This window comes from Euphorbia lathyris, chromosome 1 (genome assembly GCF_963576675.1).
Source record: "Euphorbia lathyris chromosome 1, ddEupLath1.1, whole genome shotgun sequence".
NCBI classification, from domain to species: Eukaryota; Viridiplantae; Streptophyta; class Magnoliopsida; order Malpighiales; family Euphorbiaceae; genus Euphorbia; species Euphorbia lathyris.
Window position 1 is genome coordinate 15661674 of NC_088910.1, and position 22391 is coordinate 15684064.

Consider the following 22391-nt stretch of genomic DNA (forward strand, 5'->3'; position numbering starts at 1 on the left):
TAGGTCTGTTTGGTCTGTTTAAATCCAAATTTCTATTTTTTTTTGCCTTTTAGGCCTCCTTAAATCCAAATTATTAATTTTTTTTGCCTGGTGGGCCATCTGAAATCAAATTTTTAATTTTTTTTACATGTTCATCCCTCCTTAAATCCAATTTTGTTTACTGTTTAGGACTATTAAACGAAATCTAGCTTAATTTTGAGAAATTTTACATTTGACCATTCAAATTATAACACGCATATATATATATATATATAAGCAAATTTGATTTAGCAAAAAAAAAAAAAATTCTAATGCACATGTAAAACCGGTCCCCCAACCGAGTAATCCTGTATTCACCACTGAGTGTGGCCCTGAACATGTCTACCCAAGAAGATACAGTAGAATTTGACTCTCTAATTAGGAATAGGGTGTAACGTACAAGAGTAGCAGAAATTCCATGTTAACCAAAGTGAAAAAGAAAGGAAAAAAGTCAAAAAAGGTGAATAATTATAGTAACAAAAATAATAGAGGTAAAGAAGAACAATGACATATCAACAACAATCAATCCCAAAGTGCAAGTAATGAGTTAGCTTTGCTTTTCCCTCAATTTTGGTCTACTTTAATTTGGAATTTCAAACAACAAACAAACGTTTCTTTCTTTTTCACTCTTAAATGAAGAATTTAATGTAACGATATCTTCATTCATGGTACCTGCATGAAACCTCTACATTTTCATTTTCTCTGACATTGTAACTGTTATTTCTGTGACTTTCTTTTATTTTCATTTATGATATACCCTTTTTTAATACTATCATAAAATGGAGGCTAAGATGAGAGAAAAAAAGGTACTATCAAAGATGGATGATTATGAAGTTGTAGAACAGATTGGGAGAGGTGTTTTTGGAGCTGCATTTCTTGTTCTTCATAAAACTCAGAACAGAAGGTAAAATGTTTCTTTCTTCATCAGAATTGCTCAGAAATTAAAATTTGTTTTATAATAAGTTTGTTTATAAATTGGTAGGTATGTAATGAAGAAAATTCGTCTGGCTAAACAAACAGACAAGTTCAAGCAGACGGCTCATCAAGAGGTTAGTTAAGTTTTGGACTTTGTGTTTTTGGGAGTGATTGGTCTAATCGGATCTCATGATATTCTAGAGTTAGGATTTAGGTAAAAGATGATAGATTTATTAGTAATCCGTTAAGTTTTACTGAACTTGTAATCAGCTAATCAAAAAAGTGATCAACTAACAGCTAATGTAATCAGCTATCATCTAATAACTAATTGTCAAATAGGGCCATAACATCTTCAGAAGAGTTTTTGTGTTTCGTGCCCATTTCTGAAACAGAACTACTTTGCAGACCTATTTCTAATATTGAAAATAGGAAACACATTTCCACCAACAAACACATACCACTATTGTAACTCTAACTATGCTTAACTAATTGAAACTTCCACTTTAGCTGAACTAATAATTTCGATTCCACAATCTCTAACTATTCATAGTTTTTGTTCACAGTAATACTATTCATAGTTTTTGAAAATATAAGAAAACACATGGATAATTAATGCTTATATACAACCCTTAGGGTTGTATATATCATTTGCCATTTTTTTATTATTATACTTTTCCTATTTCTAAATATATGTACCCATATTTTTAACATTTACATGTTTCCTTTAAAATTTTGTTTCCTATGTTTCGTAGAAATTATGTTGCTTGGCGTGTCCAATTTCAGTTTTTGTATCAAAATCTGTTTCAGTTTCCATGCAACATAATGTATAACTAATCCATTGCAAGCAAAAGAGGTCTAGTTCATTAATTTTTTGGATTAGTGTTACATACCAACGTTTCTCAGTGTTTGTTTCAATTTTTGTATCGCTTTCCATTTGCATACAACATAGTATATAACTAGTCTATTGCAAGCAGGGACGGATCCAGGATTTATACACAGTGGGGGCAAACTATGTACGCGGTATAAAAAAAATTGTATAAAAAACCAATAACATAAATAATTGTAAGGGTAAAATTGTTTAGCATCACATTTTACTATCGAACCAAATTTTTTACTTTTAAAAATCATAAAGTCTTTGAATTTTTAAATGATGATTTTTGAAAAATAAATTTTTTAGTTTGTAAATGTGTAAATGTGGTATTAAACTTTAATTCTTAGAATTTTTATTTTGAAATCGTTAAAGGTTATTTTTTAGTCTCAAACTAAAAGAGTCGTTTTTAGTAAAACAGAAAAAACTCAATCACCTTGAGGACAAAAAAAATGCAAATACAAGTTTGACAATACGTGAAAGCACGTGGATTTTTTTGAACTTTACCCTAATTATAATTATAATATATCAAAATAAATTAAACTAGAAAAATATACATCATTCCCAAATTTTATTAAACATATAATTTAATTAAGCTATAAGTTGTATTTTATTATAGGACTAATTGCAGAAAGAAAATAACAATCAGGGTTTTGAATTTAAAATTGAGAAAAAGACATGGATTGATTAGAAATTTTGTGTGAGAGGACAGATAGATGGTCTTTTTAGAAAAGAAAAAAAAAACAGATAGATGGCCGCGTGAAAAGAAAAGAGAAGGCAGGGGAGTGGGCTGTATAGATAGGATTAGATTAGGGTATTTTAGGTATTGTTTATTTTTTTAATCTTTCGAACACAAAACGACGCCGTTCCACTTAAAGTGGAACGGCGTCGTTTTAATTTAGGCAGATTAAAAGTTAAACCTATCCCTACAATCCATCGTCTTCTTCGCGTGATTTTTGAAAGCTTCAGCAGCCATCAATAGCTTTTTGTCTATGATTCTTTGGGGGCAAACTCAAAAAATTCAAATATTAAACCTAGAGTTTTACATATTTCTAGATCTCAGTGGGGGCAAGTGCCCCCATTGCCCCCACTGTAGATCCGTCCCTGATTGCAAGTAAAAGAAATGTAATTCATTAATTTTTTGGATTATTATTAGATTTCACGCATTATTTAATTAGAGAGCTATATAACTCCTTATATATGCAAACCAATTTTTTAAGATACTATTTTGGTGAATCATACCATTATTCATATGGTACCGTAGATTAATATTTATTTCATTCTCCAAAGAGTGTATTATATAAGGTAAAGTTCAAATAAAACCCCTGTGGTTTCACTAATTTTTAGATAAAGGACTGTGGTTTACTTTTTGTCAAAACAAGGATTGTGGTTTCAAACTTGAATTAATGCTATTAAAACCATCTTTAACGACCTGAAAATGAAAATTTTCAAGAATTAAAGTTGTTCAATGCCATATTTTCTATGGAACTACATTTTCGATTTTCGAAAATCATCTTTTTTGGAACTTTCTCTCTCTAAACATTAACTTTCTCTCTCTTTACCAAACATCATCTAAACAATCTCAAAATAAAAAAGTTGAAGAATTAAAGTTGCTTAGAATATTAGTAGTTCTTAAAATATGTCATTTTTGAAGTCGTCAAAGGTGATTTTGATAGTATCAATCGAAAAAGTCCTTATTTTATTAAAGTTAAAAACATCAATCCTCGTTTTGACAAAAAGTAAATCACAGTCCTTTATCCGAAAATTAGTGAAACCACAGGGGTTTTATTTGAATTTTACCCTGTTATATATTCCTCATAAGGCTCCATTTAGTTCTGGACATGAGGGGTATATATGTTAGACTTCCTATATCCCTTGATTAAGGAATGTGACTCTTTCCACATGTTATGTGTGAGCTAATCATTCTCCTTTAAAATACATTTTGCGGTAAGTTATTTACAATTAGTCTCGGAAAGTAAATAAATTACTGAGATAATCAATTTGGCTAGAACCCTACAAAAATGTGCATTTTACCCTAGCAGAAGCATCAACTTAAGTGTTTAAAAAAATTGGAAATATAAAAGTTTCAATTTCTGTTGCAGATGAATTTGATAGCAAAGCTGAATAACCCATTCATAGTACATTACAAAGATTCATGGGTCGAAAAGGTAATCTTCAACAATATCACCATTTAGTATCAACTTACAGAATTTGGACGGAGATATCCGTCCCTGATACTTAATCCCACAAAAAGTCTACAACTTTTAACATATTTTCGTTCATTGAACCCGAATATTTTGTTGAAGGTCTGCAACTATAATCAATTGATAAGTTTCGGTTACATTGTTTTACAGGACTGCTATATATGCATTGTAACAAGTTACTGTGAGGGAGGAGACATGTAAGTCATAACAATGCAGAAGTGTGAACTTCATCTTTGTAAGATGTCAAGGAATTGCAGCTTTGATTCTCTCTTTGATTCAGACAAATGTATTTATTTTAATTCAATTCGGATTATACAGGACACAGATGATAAAGAGAGAAAGAGCTAGAGGAACATATTTTCCTGAAGAGGTAAGAATGCGTGAACTGAAATATGTGATTAGCATTAATCTACTTCTGAAAACAAATTATATAATATGAAATGATTATCTGTAAAATTCAGAAGCTCTGCAAATGGTTAGGGCCATATTTCTATAATTTAGGGCCATATTTTATGTTTCGGAAAAGTATTTTATGTTTCGGAAACTCAAATTCTCTGAGAAACTCGTATAAAATGTTTAGGGCCATATTTCTATAATTTAAAAAAAAATTGGAATTTCATTTCATATTATATAATTTGTTTTCAGAAGTAGATTAATGCTAATCACATATTATATAATTTTCAAATGCAACATAGTTTTCATCTAATTTGCATTTTATTCCTGTAAACTTCAGAAGCTCTGCAAATGGTTGACACAACTGCTACTAGCTGTGGACTACCTTCATTCTAATAGGGTTCTTCACAGAGATCTGAAAGTAAGTAAATGAAATTAAAGAGGCTTTCCCAGTTCATTTTAATTTTATCATCATAGAAATGACTGTAATTGATTATATAATGATATCAGTGCTCCAACATCTTCCTTACCAAAGAATGTGACATAAGACTAGGTGAGAACATTAAACAACACAAACTAAATTGATTTTGATTTGGGTTTGCATCAAATTTCACATTGCATATTTGTTTCAGGTGATTTTGGGCTTGCAAAATTGCTCAGCAAAGAAGATCTTGCATCCACAGTAATGACATCTCAACTTCTATTACAAATTTGTCTCCCCAAAACTGGTGGACCGTTACTGAAGTTTAGAGTCTATTTCACAAAGATTACTGAACTTCATGTTTTTTTCAATAAAATCACTAACAAATCACAGAAGATAGTTAAGCATAGGCTAACTAAACACCATGTCGGACAAGGATATGATTTTTTTTGCCACGTGTGTCTACAATGCAGCCATAAAAGTCAGAAGCAGGCATTCTGCTTAATTGACATATAGTTAACTGTCTTTTATGTCACATTAACATTACGGTGATTTTTGTATACAAATTGGCAGGAATGATTTTATTGAAATGTAATGTGAAGTCCATTGATTACCTTTGTGAAACAGACCCTAAACTTCAATGACCTTCATAGCATTTTACTCGAAAAAGCGGATGAACTACTTAATTATGTTAACAGAAACCGTTGTGTTTGTAGATTGTAGGAACTCCCAACTACATGTGTCCAGAACTTCTTGCTGATATACCCTATGGCTATAAATCAGACATTTGGTCTCTAGGTAATTAAAATAGTAATACTCCTAATGCATTTCAATTATATTCTAATTTCAGAAAAATTCTAGTTTCTGAAAATTACCATTTGAGGAAAGTTATCTTATATCTTTGGACAGGCTGCTGCATGTTTGAGATTGCTGCACATCAACCTGCATTCAGAGCTCCTGTAAGTACACATTTCCGTTGTTTAGACCATAGAAAATCGATTCGTTACAATCTAATGTTGATTTTACAACGAAATGAAACAAGAAATGTAGAAGAAACAATAAATTTTGCATGGTTTGGTCAATTTGTAACTGGCAGAAGTGATAGTTTTTATTGATCTTGATTGACAGGATATGGCTGGTCTGGTTAACAAGATCAACCGTTCTACCATTTCTCCACTTCCAAATGTTTATTCGTCTCCACTGTAAGTGATTAATTAGTCTTGACCAGTATCAGTATGGGATTTTGACACATTTGTGGTAAACCAATAAACTGTTAACATGTTTATGAAGTACCTCAAACAAATGGAAACGGAAACAGACACCAAGAAAGGTTATTTCTTAAAAACATAGGAAACGAAAAGGTGGAGGGATACAAAGAAAGGAGCTTAAGATGAGAAACATGTTCAGGTCCAGGAATTTAATAGTTAAACTATGGGATGGATATAAAGCTCGCCTGTGAGACAGAGTAGAGAGTTAACTATTGACAGAAATTTTCGTCGGTAATTCTATTTTTTTTCTACCCTGAGTTGGGGGCTATGGACCCTCCGCAACCCCTGTCCCTCCGCCCCTGATTCTATCAGATAATCGCCAGTAAGACTAGCATGGTGGACTAATTTCAGTACTACAAGCTAAGAAATAGTTTAAAATCCCTATAAACTGTGTAAATAGTTCAGCAATTTACCATAAATGTGTCAATATCCGTCTCAGCACTTGGAGATAATCAAATGGATTTCTGATTGCAGAAAACAGTTGATCAAAACTATGTTGAGGAAGAACCCAGAACACAGACCAACAGTAAGTTCAAGTTTCAGAACTCCTCTTTTTTCTTGGTGAAAACAATGAGAAAATTTCTGATTTTCATATTCAGGCTGCAGAGCTATTGAGGCATCCTCTTCTACAACCTTATCTTGGCCAGTGCCAAAATCTCTCCCCTGTGTTTCTCCCAGTGAAGTCTGAATACAGCTGCAAGGACAGAACAAAACAAACCAAAACACCCAAAAAGATTACAAAACCTCGCCCAATTGAAGAAAAATCAGCAGAAACTAATAAAGTTTCAATCTTGAAGAAGAAGAGCAAAAATGGAACAGCAAGAAATGCAAAAGTTATCCCGAGAATCAAAGAAAATAATGAAGAATTGCAGGGATGTAATAGTGACAACATGTCAACAATGAGCACAATGACTTGTCTCCATGGGGATGACACAAGAATTGTAGAGTGGAATCCGCATAACCTGCAAAGAGCTGAAGCTTTGGAATCATTGCTAGAGATTTGTGCAAGTTTGGTTAGACAGGAAAGGTATGAGGAACTTGCTGGAGTTTTAAGACCATTTGGTGATGAAGTAGTGTCATCAAGGGAAACAGCAATCTGCTTGACCAAGTGCCTAATGAAAAACAATAAGAACAGCAACAGCGAAAGCACCCTGCTGGACCGACAATGACACTGAGACACAAAAGTTGGGGAAGTAAATGCGACAGATACTGCATGCTGTGCAGTGTTGTAGCTAACTCGTCAAGTATCCCATCTGGGAAGTACGTTTGCAAGAATTAAACTCAAAGGAATTGACAGAGTCTGCAACAGCAATCTGCTTGACTAAGTGCCTAATGAAAAAGCATAACAGAAATAGCAATTAATGGATCTATTTCAGTAACATGGGATTCCTCAAATTTGCATTTTTTTGAAAAGTAGAATAGGTATACATTTCAGTTTTTTTTTTAGTTTTCTGACAGTTTTTAGATGGTCCCTTGGTCAACTAAGGGTTGTTTCCATATACAAATGAATCGAACTTGAAACCTAGCTTAAGCAATTACAGGCATTTCCCATTATACTATATTAGTACACTATGAATGCTTCCCCTTCACAAATCATTAGGCCATAATTATTTCCCTTTTTTGCTCAAACAAAATCACATTTTTGTATAATTAGTATTGTCATAACTAGACCTGTTCATGGGTCGGGCCTCACAGGCCTACACCTAAAAACAGTCAGCTCAAGTCTAGCCAGTCTGCTATCAATTTAATGGGCCAGGCAGGTTTTGGCTTGAAAATCAAATCTCAAGCCCAGCCCAAACAGGCCCATCTCTTTATATATATATATATATATGTATAATCAATATTAATAGGCCGGCCTATTTTTATAAATCCCAACCCCCACACAAAAATAGGCAAGCTTAGTCGGGCCTGGATTGGACAAGGCCCAATGCCATTTTTTCCTGTTCATGTCTGGTCCACTGGATGTGGGTCTGGACTGCCCGGGCGGGTATTCGATGCGAATTGGGTTAGTAAATTGAAGTTTTGAGTTGTCAAAGAAGATGGTGAGTAGTCTCTCAAAGTATGTCTTGCAAAGACTTGGATGGAAACTTTTAAAAAAAAAAGCATTCCTTGTGCAAACGACAGCATTTTGGCGTTAATAGAAAACGAGAGTCCTTATGTAGGGAATATACAAGAACAAAGAAACAAAGGTTGTTCATTGAGGAAGAGTGGACTATTAATCTGTTACAGACGAACCACCAAATAATGGCTTGATGGCTATTACACTTCAAAAAGGAGGATGAGCCAGCAATATCTAAAATTGGCAAAATACTCAAAATATATAAATAAATATTTGGAGTACTTATATCAAAGCATCAGTTTAGTCTAATACCAGAAGATGTTATCGTCTCGCTTGACTATGAAAGCATTTACCTCAATCCTGTCAAGCAAATGGAGATTTTTCACTGGTTTTATGTGACTGCTGAGATTCTTCAGCACAGCGCTTGCTGCTATCATGCTGCCCTTTTCTTAACCGGTTCCCCAGGTTTCGTCGGTCTTAAAGTAGTTTCTGGTACTGAATTTCTGCAGGCACTTAATTCACCGAAGCAAAACCCTTTCTTCTTGCATTCAAACCAAAAGTTAAGGCAGCACAGGAAGCTCTACCTTGCTAAAGGAAAAAAAGCTAACACGTCCGTGATCTACATGACAAAACTTCAAAGGAACCTCCCCACATTGTCTGTCAAGGGTTTCAATATGTCCTTTAGATGGTGGACTATCCCTACAAGGCAAGATGCAAACCATAGAAATGATCAGTATTAAATTGAAAATAACCAAATTAGATGGAAAAAAGGTTGTGCCATCTTCCAGATTAAGGAAAAAGGAGCTAGTTTAATAATTGAAATGTGAGAAGTGACTTTACGATTTCCATAGGTATGGAATTGTTTGCTCATTTGGAGAATTTATGGTGCCTAATTCAGAGTAAGTTTTGGCAAAAGATCAAAAGGTATATTAAGCTATGAAGCACGGATACTTCTAAGAGGTTGACATACGCGTATCTGATACTCTGGGGATACGGATACGCAGGGATACAAACGGGATGCGGCAAACAAGTATCCCCTTTTTTCTTTTTTCTTTTAATATGCGCCTGTTATAGACAAACTACTAATCACGAAGTTGCATTCTTGATCAAAAGCCTAAAAAAATTCCAGAAAATACAACTAGTGAAATAAATAGAACATCCAATCACCATTTAAAAAGATGTTTACCTTATTAAGCATAGCAGGAAAGCTGGATCACCTGGTGAAGATTTTCTAAATTTGCTATTTGGCAGATAAACATCAAAATTCAATCTTAACTCGTCCATTTGTAAATTACTTAGCCTCTTCACAATAAAAGATGTGGCTTCTTCAGTATCTACTATGTTGCTATTGCCATCTGGAGTGCCTTGAAAAGAATTATTCTTAATGGCCGCCTTCGTAGACCAAGGAACACCGTGACGTCCAACAACGTAACCTAGAGATTTAAGGTGCCTATAGACCTCAAACAGCTCCCTACAACACCCATTCTTTTCATCTTCTATCTTCCCATATATATCTTTTAGAGAAAGCTGAATATCTTTCTCATCCATAAGAACCAATGCACCTAGTTCCGCCAAAAACCTAAAGTAGAACAGGTTCTATTTCATTGACAAATACTGAAAGATATGAATTCTTAACAAAAGTGAATGTATTTTAATGAACATACAAAGTCTCCTCAATTGAGCAATAGATCTTGCCACTCCGAATAACTCCTGTTGTTGTCCACAATTTGCCTCTCTTTTCAACCACCTCAGCCATACAAATCTCATCATTCCATCTAACCTTTGAAATGTCACTCCTAAAACAAAACAAACAGTGATTATCAGATCAACATGGAAATGAGAAACGAAGAAATAAGTTTCTTGGACTTATTATGCACCTAAACTGCAACTTTGGCAATGAACCAGGTTCGTAATACAATTCATCAGTTGCATCTTTTGAATTGGAATCAGTGTCACTCGCTTCACTTGAAGAAGTTTCCCAGTCCGCCTCCTTCATTCTCTAATCACAGGAATGTGCAAAGCACCAGTGCTAGTTTCTGTGTAATGAAACAAAGTTCTCAAAAGATCCTTAACAATGTCAAGTTCGATTCATGAAAATAAAAGATAGATAGGAAAACCTAAATTTCAATTATGGTCAATTGGCTTCTTTTCACACCCAAATATGTTTAATTGGAAAATAATTAGAAAAGGTAGCGAAGCATATTATTAGCTCACAAGGTTTAATGGAGGAGATGTATTCTCTTTATTGGGATTCAATTCTTCTGCATACAATATGTTCATATTATAAATTTACGACATTCAAATATTTTTCACTCTAAATACCTTTACTTGAACTATTATTCATGAATCAAGGATCTACGATTGTAATTCATTAGAAGTGATGGCTTCAGCATAACTTTACTTGAACTACATTCATGTCTGATGTGTGAGCTCGAAAAACTAAATCACATACCAATAATACAATATACAGTATATAGATGCATATCCGTAATACTGCTAGGAAGATCAACTGACAATTAAATGACACATAAAAACGAAGTCATAAAAGAAGAAGACCCAAAAGAGTACTTTTGTTACCTTGGCTTGTTGGAGTTCCTTCTTCCCAGCAGTCGCCGGATAGAATTGTGAGAGGAGGAGACGTCAAAACCGTGGATTTGGGAGAGGGCCGGTGGGTTTGTTGAAGTGAGGACCAGTGGTTTTCAGTGAGGAAACGACGGCCGGTTCGAAAGAGGAAAAGAGCGGTGGCCGGTGGGAGTGAGGTGAGGAGTAGGAGTCTATGGAGGAGCCGCCGCTGGTGGAGGAGATTTTCTAGGGGTTTTTTCAATTAGTATCGCATGCAGGGATGAAAGAAGAAAAATGATTATAAATTTGGGGGTTTTTTTACTGATCAAACTTAACTTTTTGGGTTTGGGTGGGATGTTTACTAAATTTTTGGGATACAGTGCAAAAACATGCAAGCAATTTTACCCGGCATTTAAAATTGATCTAACTTGTCAACATAAAATTGCTTTTGGTTGGGATAAAATTGTACCATTTTAGATGCCGGGTAAAATTGCTTTGGAAAGTGAGAATGGTTTAGAAAGCCATAACTTTATTACACAAAGAGTATTTTACAATGGGAGCAAAGGATGATCCTACAAATGAGCTCAGGCTTCCTTATATAGGAAAAACCTTAGGAACAAGACAAGATGAAAAAGAAAAGATAAGAATAACATCTTATCTTGCTTACACACCACACACTACACCATTATCTTTTTGAAAGATAAGAATAAAATCTTATCTTTCTTACACCATTACACACATTATTATTACAATACAAGAAAAGCATAAACATAATTGTTAAACCACAACTTTTGGACAAGTGGCACTTATGTCTTCTGGATATTTTCATATATAATGACTAGGAGAGAGATTAAAGTTCTTCCAGTCTTCATCGTCTGAATCAATGTCGATATACAACGATTCATACCATGGTCCTCTCCTTTCTCGTGGGTCCTGATAAGGGTCTTGGGAATCTTGGAAGTAATGAGGTGGAACTTGAGGTTCTTGAGGTGGCACTTGAGTTGTTTGAGGTGGCACTTGAGTTGCTTGAGGTGGTCTTGATCTGGAAGAAGATGCTTGTCCTGGTTCTGGTTGTCGTTATGAAGCCATAAATGGAGTCCGAGCTGACACTAAGTGAATGTTGACTGGCTTGGCAGGGTACAGAGTTGTACTAAGAATTTGGTTAGCATTGAGATCATAACCATTAAGACAACAAAGATAATTTTTTAGTGCCATTTTTTCATTGCCTTTGGTTTCCTGTATTGGAGTCAAAAAAGTATTCCACTCATAAGCTTCATTTTGAGTCCAAAATTTCCCTTGCATATCTTGGAAGTATGGCCTATGGATGATAAAGACTGCACTAGTTGATAAATGGGACGTTGCACTATCCCAGAGCTTGAGTCTTTCAATTATTTTCTGGAGTTCCTTTCGCCACCACGAAAGGGGGGCATACCAGTCCATTAAAGTCCATAACAGAGAATCACATTGATGTTCTTCATGGAGGTGATGAAACATTTCCAAGACTGGCATTTCAATGGTAATAGAATAGAGAACCGTTAAGCACCAAATGCACCATAATTCGGAAGAGATGAGATCTTGTGTGGGTTTCAGACGGAAAAGGATAAGGAAAGGGCAATCTTGGTAAAATTCATCAGGTTTAGGGAGGTTCATTGCAGTGAGGAAGTCTTTGAAGTGAACAAACATGTGGGTTTTGACATAGCACTGAATTTCAAAAATATTTTTGAAATTAGTTCTAGGAGGAAAGGGGTGAAGGGCTACAGGATTCTTAGGAGTAGAGGATGCCATGAAGATGATAGGTAGGGAAGCGATAGAGGTAATAAGTGAAGGTTGTGGTCTGGAAAGTAAGTCTGGGATGAGGTTCTGATTTCCTTTTATATGCTCCACATGGAAGTCATATTTTGCAAACCAGTCCTTAAGTCTCAATAATTGTTGGCTAGGGAGAGACTTATTTTTGAATTCAAGGATTTTCGGAAAAGATGAATTATCCATTCTGACAGTGAAATGATGGCCGATGAGATGGAATTCAAATTTCTTTATACCATTTTTTACCGCAAGAATCTCTTTGATCGTGGTGTGATAATGTTGCTCTGCAGTTTTGAATTGTCCACTAGCATGTCCACAGTAATGAGAAGTTCCATCAACTTCTTCAATAAGCAATGCACCCCAATGTTCATCACTAGCATCTGTTTGTAAAACACGCTTTCCAGTGCCAGGTATCTTTAATGCTGGAGGATTTTGAGCCACAACTTTAAGTTGCTGAACAGCTTTAGTTTGGACAACCACGATGGGGCATTCTTTTTCAACATCTTTGATAATTGGCTAGTGTGCTCAGAGACATGAGGGATGAATTCCCGGATGTAATTGATGATTCCCAAGAATTGCTGAATTTGCTTTACAGAAAGATTCTCATCAGGGAATCTCAATAATTCTTGAGAAATGTGGGGTCCAGGCTGATATTGGCCATCATGGAATCTCATGCCTAAAAACTCCACTAAGTCTTGTCCAATAATGCTCTTCTTTTCAGAAAGCATTATGCCATGCTGATCTACAATGTGATGGAATTGGGCCAAAAGACTATTATGGGCTTGGACGTCTTTTGAGAAGAGTAAGATATCATCAATGTAGATAAGAGCACTATGAAGGATGGGCTCAAAAATCTTGATCATGGCCTTTTGGAACAGAGATGGGGCTGTTTTTAGCCCAAAAGGCATAACTCTCCATTGATATTGGGCTGTAGGAATGCAAAATGTCGTCTTGTAACGATCTTCTGCATGAATTACAAGCTGCCAAAAACCTGCTTTGAGATCAAATTTTGAAAAGATATGGGCTTTATTGAGATGGACAAATAAGGAATTAATCCTTGGAAGGGGAAATTTGTCATCTCTTAGAAATCCATTGAGGGGCTTGTAGTCAATCACAAGCCTTTTCTTTGCACGAACTATTTCTGACCGCTTCTCGACATAAAATGCTTGACAAGCCTAAGGAGATGTGGTTGGCTCTATCAAGCCTCACATTCTTCTTTTGCTAGGAGAAGGTCAGCAGGTGTCATGCCCGGATGCGTTGCCTTTGTAGGATTGACATCTTCATTAAGCTTGAAAGGCAATTTGATGAAGAAATCTTTATTTTTCCAAAGTGGTGAGGGATGCGAGAATTGTGAGTGGGAATCAGCACATGACTTCAAGAGAAGTTTTGTAATTTGTTGAAAATCTGGTGAGACTTCAGCTAGCTAAGGAGTACATCTTAGGGACGCACGTGTACAATTTTAATTGTCGTTTGAAATGAATCCCTTCAGGGAGAATTTGTAACCCTTTAGCTTTCTGGTAGACATCAAAACCAACTAAGATGTCTTTGTCTGGAAGTGCTGACCCGAGGACTTTGACCCAAATGATACAGTTAGGGAAAAACTGAATCCCAATGGGTTTTTTTGGATCTGAGTGTAGTGGAAAATACCTTGCCGTCTGCAGCCTTGAAATACTCATAGTGGGTTTCCTATGAGGTATTAGGCAAAATTGATGGATTAACCATCGTCTTTTGAGCCCCAGTATCCATAAGACCAATAACAGAAATGGGTCTGTCATATTTGGACGGCAGTAAATGAATATTTACCAGGGGGTAAGTGGGAGTAAGACTCTCCGATGAGCATGATTGTAGGGAATAGATGGGAAGCAAATCATCAGAAACTGGAAAATCATCATCAGAATCTTCTGAAGAAGAAGAATCTGTATAATCTTCAAGGGCGAAGATGGTTTCTGGTGTTACTTCATCTTGCTCTGAGTACAAGGATTCAACATCTGCATCTTCAAGGTTGTAGGAAAGTTGTTGGACCAAATTTTGAGCCTTTTGTGGCTGATTTGGACATTTACGAGCATAATTCCCCTTTTGACCACAAATGTTGTTGAAACACCTTTCCACAAGATTTTGATTTGACAAAATCATCCATGATTAAGAGGCAATTAAATTTAAATGTTTTGATTTAATTGTACTAATATGTTTGTTCAATATTGAGTGCAAAAATATATATAAAGTAAAGACAGGACAAAAGTCAGCACAAGCAAAGCTGAGTAGAACGGAACTCAGCATGACAAAATGTAAGCTGAGTGGAGTAGGACTCAGAAGCAAAACCAAGCTGACTAAAATTGAAGACTTCCTCAGAAGCGTTTACACAGAACGGAGCTGACCAAGAATGAACTCAGCTTAGAAGTTGAACATCCGAAGATTACGAAGAAAGCTGAATGACAGCCAGGACAGCATGAAGGATCCATTCACTAAAGGACAAAGTCTGCCAACCTTCTGCACCAATAATTGGAACCTCGAAGACACACAAAAGACTAATTCCAAGAGACATGGGTCATTGGATTATTGGTAAAAGACAACTGGCACAAAAAGACAAGCCAGACGCAAGAAGACAAACCCGACGCCTGAAGAAAACAGAGAAAGGGAATGGAGGAACAGTCTGAAGTTGACCAAAAATTGTTCCCCAAAAGAGCCGTTTTGGTGTTAACGGTAACAACAATTCAAACGATCCAAATCTGCAATTTCCTTCTATAAAAGGACAATGAAGAACCTTGGATCATCACTGAAGCATCAAGAGAAAAATACAAGGAGAGAAAATCTTGAAAGCACTCAAATACAAAAAGATCTTACACCAACTTTTCATTCTCTGTGTAAATGCTAGATTGATTGTTGTATAATCATCTAAAGTGTTCTTTAGCATAAAAAGAACAAGTTTGTGATCAATAGGAATATTGAGAGTGTGAAGCTGAGTGCTTGGTTGTAAGCATTCAGTGATAGAGAAATCTAGGTGCTGGGTTGTAGCACTTAGTAGGAGTTGAGTAGACGAATAGAGGAAGGTACTCTTGCATATTCAACTGCCTTGTAATTGGTTTGTGCTCTACCGTTAAAGAGCTCAGTATTGGATTCAAAAAGCCCGGAGGACTCTGGGGACTGGACGTAGGCAGAGAGGCCGAACCAGGATAAGTGATACTGAGTAATCTCTGAACTCTCTCTTATATTGCATGTGTTGTTTGCTATATTTACTCAGCATATAAATTGCCTAAGCTGACCTTGAATAAGTAAGTGGTGCTGAGTTAGAAGCTGACCTCCAAGAGTGTCAATTCTCAACTCACAAGAAAACAACTTTAGTCAACATCTGACTAAAGCTGTCTTGAATCATATCTCACCAAGCTGACCAAAAGCTGAGTTAATAAACTCTCAAAATAACTTCCAGTCAGCTTAATTAAAACGTGAAAAAGTTATATTAGTTCCTAACCCCCCCCCCTTGGAACTAATTACCAGGGACCAACAAGTGGTATCAGAGCCTAAGCTCACTACTCAAAGATTTAACAATCTTGAGCTGATCCCTAAAAATGGGTGAGAATAGCACTCGGTTTCTTCCAGGAAACCAAACAACACAGATACTCCCAGATGGATTATCAATCACCAGACCTCCCCTATTCTTTGGGTCAAACTATACATTCTGGAAGAATAGGATGAAGAACTTTATACAAGCCACAAACATGAGTGCATGGCTTGCAATTGTTCAAGGTCCACATGTGCCATACAAAACTGTTAATAATGAGAAAATTGTTAAAAGTGAGGCTGAATGGACAGAGGATGACCTCAGAAAATTACAAAATAATGCTTCGGCTATAAATATGCTTCACTGTGCGTTAGATGCTGCAGAATACAATAAGATTTTAGGTTGTGAGTCAGCACAGGAGATTTGGAAGAAGCTTGAAGTAACCTATGAAGGCACAAGCAAAGTTAAGGAGTCTAAAGTCAATCAACATATGAGACTCTATGAGCTGTTTGAGATGAATGAGAATGAAGACATCTCAGAAATGAATGCAAGATTCACAAACATTATAAATGAGCTAAAAAGGCTTGGAAAGAACTTCACTGAAGAAGAACAGGTGAAGAAAATTCTGAGGAGTCTGCCCAAGAGCTGGCAAGCAAAGAAAACAGCTGTAGAAGAAGCCCAAGACTTGACTACCTATAAATATGATGAGCTGATCGGATCCCTGCTGACCCATGAAATCTCTATGAAAAACTTTGAAGCCAAAGAGAAAGAAAAATCAGAAGATAAGAAACAAAAATCACTTGTCATGAAAGCTGACTCAACTGAAGCGGAGTCAACTGATGATGAGGAACTGGCCATGTTCACCAGAAAGATGAAGAAGTTGTTCAGGAGAAATGATAGAAAGGAGAAATGATAGAAACGGCAAAAGGTTATTTAGAAGAAAGGACAAATACAAAGCTGAGTCAAGTGATAAGTACAAAAAGGACAGCTCGAAGTCTGTCACATGTTTTGAGTGTCATCAAACTGGGCACATCAAATCAAGCTGTCCCAACCTCAAGAAAGAAAAGACGGGAAGCAACAAGGCTATGGTAGCCACATGGAGTGACAGTGATGAGTCAACATCATCTGAAGCTGAGCAAAATGAAACAGCCAACATATGTTTCATGGCAGATGATGGAGCTGACCAATCCCAATCTGAGCAAGCTGACCTTTCCGATGAAACTGACCAGGAGGATCACAACAATGAGGTAACATCCTTACTTTTTCTTAGAAATGAAATGGTAAATGCCCTGAGTGACTTATATACACTAACTAAGAAGTGTAACAAAAAGATTAAATCACTCAGCAGGCGCTGTGATGAGATTGAAGAGGTCAAGCTGAATGACCTCCGATATCTTCTCCAGGACAACTCTGACTTGCATTCCAACATGCAAATCTTACATAAGTTTGTCACGGAGATTCAATCTGAGTCAAAGAAACTTAGAAAGGATATCACAACATTACAGAGTCAAGGGAAGGGCTCAAATAGAAATAAACCCCATGCTGAGTACGCAAATACTAGTCAGCATAAGCAATTCACTCAATGTGAGTGTTGTGGAAAAATGGGGCACACAAAGGATGTGTGTTGGCATAACAAGCGGATTGTCCAATGTGACTTCTGCGGAAGAAAAAGGCATTCCACAAAAGTATGTTGGCATGCCCAACACAATAATGCTGACCATACTCAGTTCAACCCACAAAGGATATCTTTTTGTGATTTCTGTGGTAAGCCAGGTCACACCATAAAAGTATGCCGTCACAAGTTAAAATATGATTTTGCACCTGTTTATACTAACAAGAAAGGACCCAAAAGGAATTGGGTACCTAAAAATGAATAGTTTAAACTGCAGATCAGCTTGACATGCGTGGAGAAGTCAAAACTATGGTATATAGACAGCGCATGCTCAAGGCATATGACAGGTGATGAAACTCAGTTCATCACACTAGAGCTTAAACGAGGTGGTAGTGTAAGCTTTGGAGACAACAAGAAGGGTAAGATAGTCGGCTCAGGTACTATCGGAGGTAACCCAACCATTGAGTCTGTCTCCTTAGTTAAAGGTCTCAAATACAATCTGCTGAGTGTAGCTCAACTTTGCAAGAGCGGCAGAAAGGTTGTATTTGATGATACTAAGTGTCAAATACTCGAGGGAAATATAAATGAATTGATTTTAACTGCCCCTCGTGTAGAAAATGTATACATGTTAAACTTAGAAAAACAGTTTTCTAAAAACATATGCTTGGTGTCTAAAGAGGACAACTCCTGGCTATGGCATAGAAGACTTGGGCATGTCAGCATGGACCTTCTTGCCAAATTAGCTAGAAAGCAATTAGTTGAGGGATTACCCAAATTAAAGTTTGAAAAAGATCAACTATGTAAAGCTTGTCAGCAAGGCAAACAAACTAAAAAGTCATTTCATAGCAAAAATATCGTCTCAACCAAAAGACCATTGGAATTACTACACTTGGATCTTTTCGGACCTATCCAGCCACTCAGCTTGGGAGGTAAGAAATTTTCCTTGGTTATTGTAGATGATTTCTCTCGGTACACTTTGATCATCTTGCTGAGTAGTAAGGATGAAACCTTTGAGATGTTTACCACATTGATTAAAAAACTGGAAAATGACAAAGACCTAAGAGTAGCTCACATTAGAAGCGACAATGGTGGAGAATTCAAAAACCAACAGTTTGATGAATTTTGTGAAACCAGTGGTATTGACCACAATTTCTCCGCTCCTAGAACACCTCAACAAAATGGGGTTGTTGAAAGGAAAAATAGAACCATCGTCGAAATAGCTAGGACAATGTTGAGTGAAAATAGGCTTCCAAAGTACTTCTGGGGTGAAGCTGTTCACACGGCATGTTATATACTGAATAGGGCTCTAGTTAGACCTATACTTAAGAAAACTCCATATGAGCTTTGGAAAGGACGAAAGCCCAATATTGGACACTTTCGTGCCTTTGGGTGTAAATGCTTTATACTCAATACAAAAGACAACCTCGCTAAATTTGATGCTAAAGCTGACGAAGCGATCTTTTTAGGGTACTCAACAAACAGTAAAGCATATAGAGTATTTAATAAAAGAACGCAGGTTGTAGAAGAGTCTGTACATATTGAGTTCGATGAAACTGACCCTACAGGTAAGTCAGCTCAGCTTGAAGAAGATGAACCAAGCTCAGCTTCCGCTGATCAACCAGAAGCCTCTGTGTCATCTATACAGAAGCTGACCTCAGGTAAGCAAGAAATTGAAATATCATTTGCTGACCAATCTGTTCCTGTAGAGATCGTAGAAACACCTCTTCCAAACAACTCAACATTGCCCAAGGAAATAAAGATCCCAAGAGGACATACAGAACAGGTCATTCTTGATGCTGCCAACAACAAGTTGATGACCAGAGATCAGCTTAGAAAATACCTTAGCAATGTTGCCTTCGTCTCAATGCTTGAGCCAAAGAATTTTGCTGATGCTGAGCAAGATGAATATTGTGTCGCAACCGGAATTTTTCCGGGCGCGGACGCCGGACATTTTTACGTTTTTAAACTATTTTTTAAGAGTCGCCACCAATCAAAATTAAGGCGTGATTGGACGCCGAAATTAGGTATATTTTAGTGGATAAGGGGGTCTGCGAAATAGAGATTTTAAGTTCGTTTGTCGGTTACGTATAGGGAAGAAAACTTTGAGTAATCACCCTACCCCGTCCAAAATTGGTACTAAAAGATGTGATTTTTATATTAAACTTATTTGATTTATTCGATTCGTTTTCTCTTTATTATATATATATATTTTTATAATAAAGGTGTATAGGTTTGGACCATTTAATTTGAGTTAGTTACATTTGACTACTTTCATACCCCTATAACATAGGCGTATAAATTGGAGCCATTTCATTAATTTTAATTTTATTTTGACCGGTTCCATACCCCTATAACATAGACGTATGGATTGAGCCGTTTTATTTTAATTAACTTGATTTTGACCGCTTTCATACCCCTATAGCATAGATGTATAAATTGAGTCGTTTAATTTTATTTTGGTCCATTTCATACTCATATGAAATAGACGTACGAATTGAACCGTTTTAAATTATTTATTTATTTTTACTTTGATCACTTTCATACCCCTATAGCATAGACGTATAAATTGAACTGTTTGTGTTATTTTAATTAATTTCATTTTTGACCGACTTCATACCCCTATACATAGGGGTATAAAGTAAGTCGTTTTATTTTGGTAAATACTAGTTTTAAAGAAATAAATAACTAAAAAAGAAAAGAAAAAGGGAGATGTATGGATAAATTCGGGCTAAGTATAATTAAGGCCCAATCAACTAACTTGACCCAAATCCATTTTCCTAATCTTTTACCCTAACATCTCTTAACACTCAAGCTATGAATCTCCTTTTTCTCTCTCGAATAAAACGAAACCTTAGGGTTCTTTCCCTCTTTCCAGCCACCTCCCTCAACGGCGATTTGTTCTCAATGGCGACGAGTCTCTCTCGACGGTGGTTAGATCGTTTACTCTTGTCATCTCGCCATCGACATGTTTCTATTCCGACGATCCCTGTCCTCGAGACTAGCGATTCCGCTATATCTACAACCGGACGACGACGTCAAATCCGGAATGAGGAAAGGAGACAGCAACGCCGGAACTCAAAAGAATCATGAAGTGAAAGGGGGACGGGGTGACTGTTCAGAACCGAAACAAGTACCGGATTCCCCTCAGGTATGTTTCGATCTGTTCGTATGATTTTCCTCTGTTTTTCTAATTCTCCAGTTTTTGTTTGATAAGCATTTTCCGATTTATGGTAAAGGCTTCTATATGAGTTTCTTTGGTTTTACTTTTTTGGGTTTGCTGTTTGGGTTGATTCTTGTTAGTTTAGTTTGAACGATGCTAACGAGGTTAATATGGTTCACTATTTGGTTGAGTTTTATGTCAGCTTTATGAAATTTGGGAAATTCCCTGAAGCTATATTAATGTTTTATTTTTCGTGCGTAATGGTGTCATTCAATATATAACACATGGTTTGCCCTTGTTGTCAAATAGATGATATTTAGATATGGAGTTTTAAAAATAATGAACATTCAACATTAAGGTGCTTGCTGAATCGACTAACAAATGCACTTTCAAGTTACTGTTTCTTTTCTAATTTTATTTCTGAAACAATCATGAAAATAGAGCTTTTAGATTACTGTTAAATGCGCTGATGTCTACATTAAACACCAATCAAACATATTCTATGGAGAGAATTCCAGCCGAGTTATTCTGAATTGTTAACAGGATTCAGGTTAAGAATTATATCTTTGATTGCCTGATAGTTTAGGAACCAGCCAAATGTTTCCATTTATTCATGCTTTTATTACAAATGCTTAAAAGACACAGTTGGAGGACTTTAAAGGATGCGAAAGAATATAGCATATCCTTCCATTCATTTACAGGCCTCCTAGAAGAGAAATTTGGTTTATCCCTATAGCATAGGAACTCCCCAAATTCCTCTATACTGTGTTTCTTAATGACAAAAACAGATGATTTAAAGACCTTCTGAGATGATTCGGTTTGTCCCTATAGCATAGGAACTCCCCAAAATTTCTCATTAACGACGACAATACAAATGATAGAAAAGTCGGTTCGTCCCTATAGCATAGGCACTCCCCAAAGCTCCTCTACCATGTGTTTTCTTAGTGATAGGTGATGGACTAATGTTACAGAGACTTAGATTTGTATATAAAAGAAGAAATTTTACCTGAAGACAAGAGAACAAACGCAGTCCGTCCCTTGTTTCTTTTGTCTGTGACCCTTTTTTTTTACTCAAGGACCGCTTGTGTTCCCAGCCTTCTTCTTTCTATTGTTTTTTTCTGTTTGATGAATCCGGTTGGATTCTCTGCCTGGTTATTGCTGATATTGTTTTCTATTTGATAATTCTAGTTGAATTCTCTCCTTTTACTAATGGCCTTGCTTATTGATGTTGAAAACGCCTTCGTTTGACAGGGTTTTGAAGTTTACAGATTTAAGAAGTAAATATGAAGAAGAAAAATAGGAAGGTCCCAATGAAGGAGTTGTGAAGAGGTGAAGATGGAGATGAAAAAATTAGAGGAGAGGAAGGTCTACATTGAAGAAGTCCTCAGACCACTCTCCCCCTCCTGTCTGCTTTTTGGGCTCTTCAAATAGAGAGCCAACCGACCTGATGGTAGTGTGGCGTGGCTCTCTAAATAGAGAGCCAACACACTTGGTAGTTGGTGGCCAAGCAGTGTGGCGTGGACTGCTTTGGCCATCAGGAAATGATATATCCATTTAATATTATGTATTCTTAATTGTATATTTTTTTTGTGTTCTTTGGTTTAAGAACGAG

The 22391-nt window shown here is 36.3% G+C and overlaps 2 protein-coding genes across 4 annotated transcripts; one reads left to right on the forward strand and one right to left on the reverse strand.

Annotated features, from left to right (window-relative positions):
* Positions 1 to 592: 592 nt before the first annotated feature.
* On the forward strand, positions 593 to 7256 carry LOC136222778 (serine/threonine-protein kinase Nek6). The gene is made up of 13 exons (XM_066010503.1): positions 593 to 922; positions 1001 to 1067; positions 3904 to 3969; positions 4156 to 4202; positions 4324 to 4375; positions 4739 to 4819; positions 4909 to 4951; positions 5031 to 5080; positions 5536 to 5617; positions 5729 to 5778; positions 5948 to 6021; positions 6562 to 6613; positions 6687 to 7256. Exons 1-13 carry the CDS (start codon positions 798 to 800, stop codon positions 7254 to 7256), a joined length of 1359 nt encoding a protein of 452 aa, XP_065866575.1. The 5' UTR covers positions 593 to 797.
* LOC136222787 (uncharacterized) lies at positions 4675 to 22327 on the reverse strand. Of its 3 annotated transcripts, XM_066010511.1 has the most exons (8): positions 10724 to 11335; positions 10024 to 10182; positions 9811 to 9942; positions 9333 to 9725; positions 8500 to 8845; positions 6501 to 6781; positions 5695 to 5776; positions 4675 to 4813 (listed from the first exon to the last, which is right to left on the reverse strand). In XM_066010511.1, exons 2-5 carry the CDS (start codon positions 10140 to 10142, stop codon positions 8707 to 8709), a joined length of 783 nt encoding a protein of 260 aa, XP_065866583.1. In that variant the 5' UTR covers positions 10143 to 10182; positions 10724 to 11335; the 3' UTR covers positions 4675 to 4813; positions 5695 to 5776; positions 6501 to 6781; positions 8500 to 8706. The 3 variants fall into 3 exon arrangements, with proteins under 3 accessions (XP_065866583.1, XP_065866585.1, XP_065866588.1); XM_066010513.1 differs by lacking the exons at positions 4675 to 4813; positions 5695 to 5776; positions 6501 to 6781 and adding exons at positions 7288 to 7416; positions 21786 to 22327 and having other exon boundaries at positions 10724 to 10954; XM_066010516.1 differs by lacking the exons at positions 4675 to 4813; positions 5695 to 5776; positions 6501 to 6781; positions 10724 to 11335 and adding exons at positions 7288 to 7416; positions 21786 to 22327.
* Between the last annotated feature and the right edge of the window lie 64 nt (positions 22328 to 22391).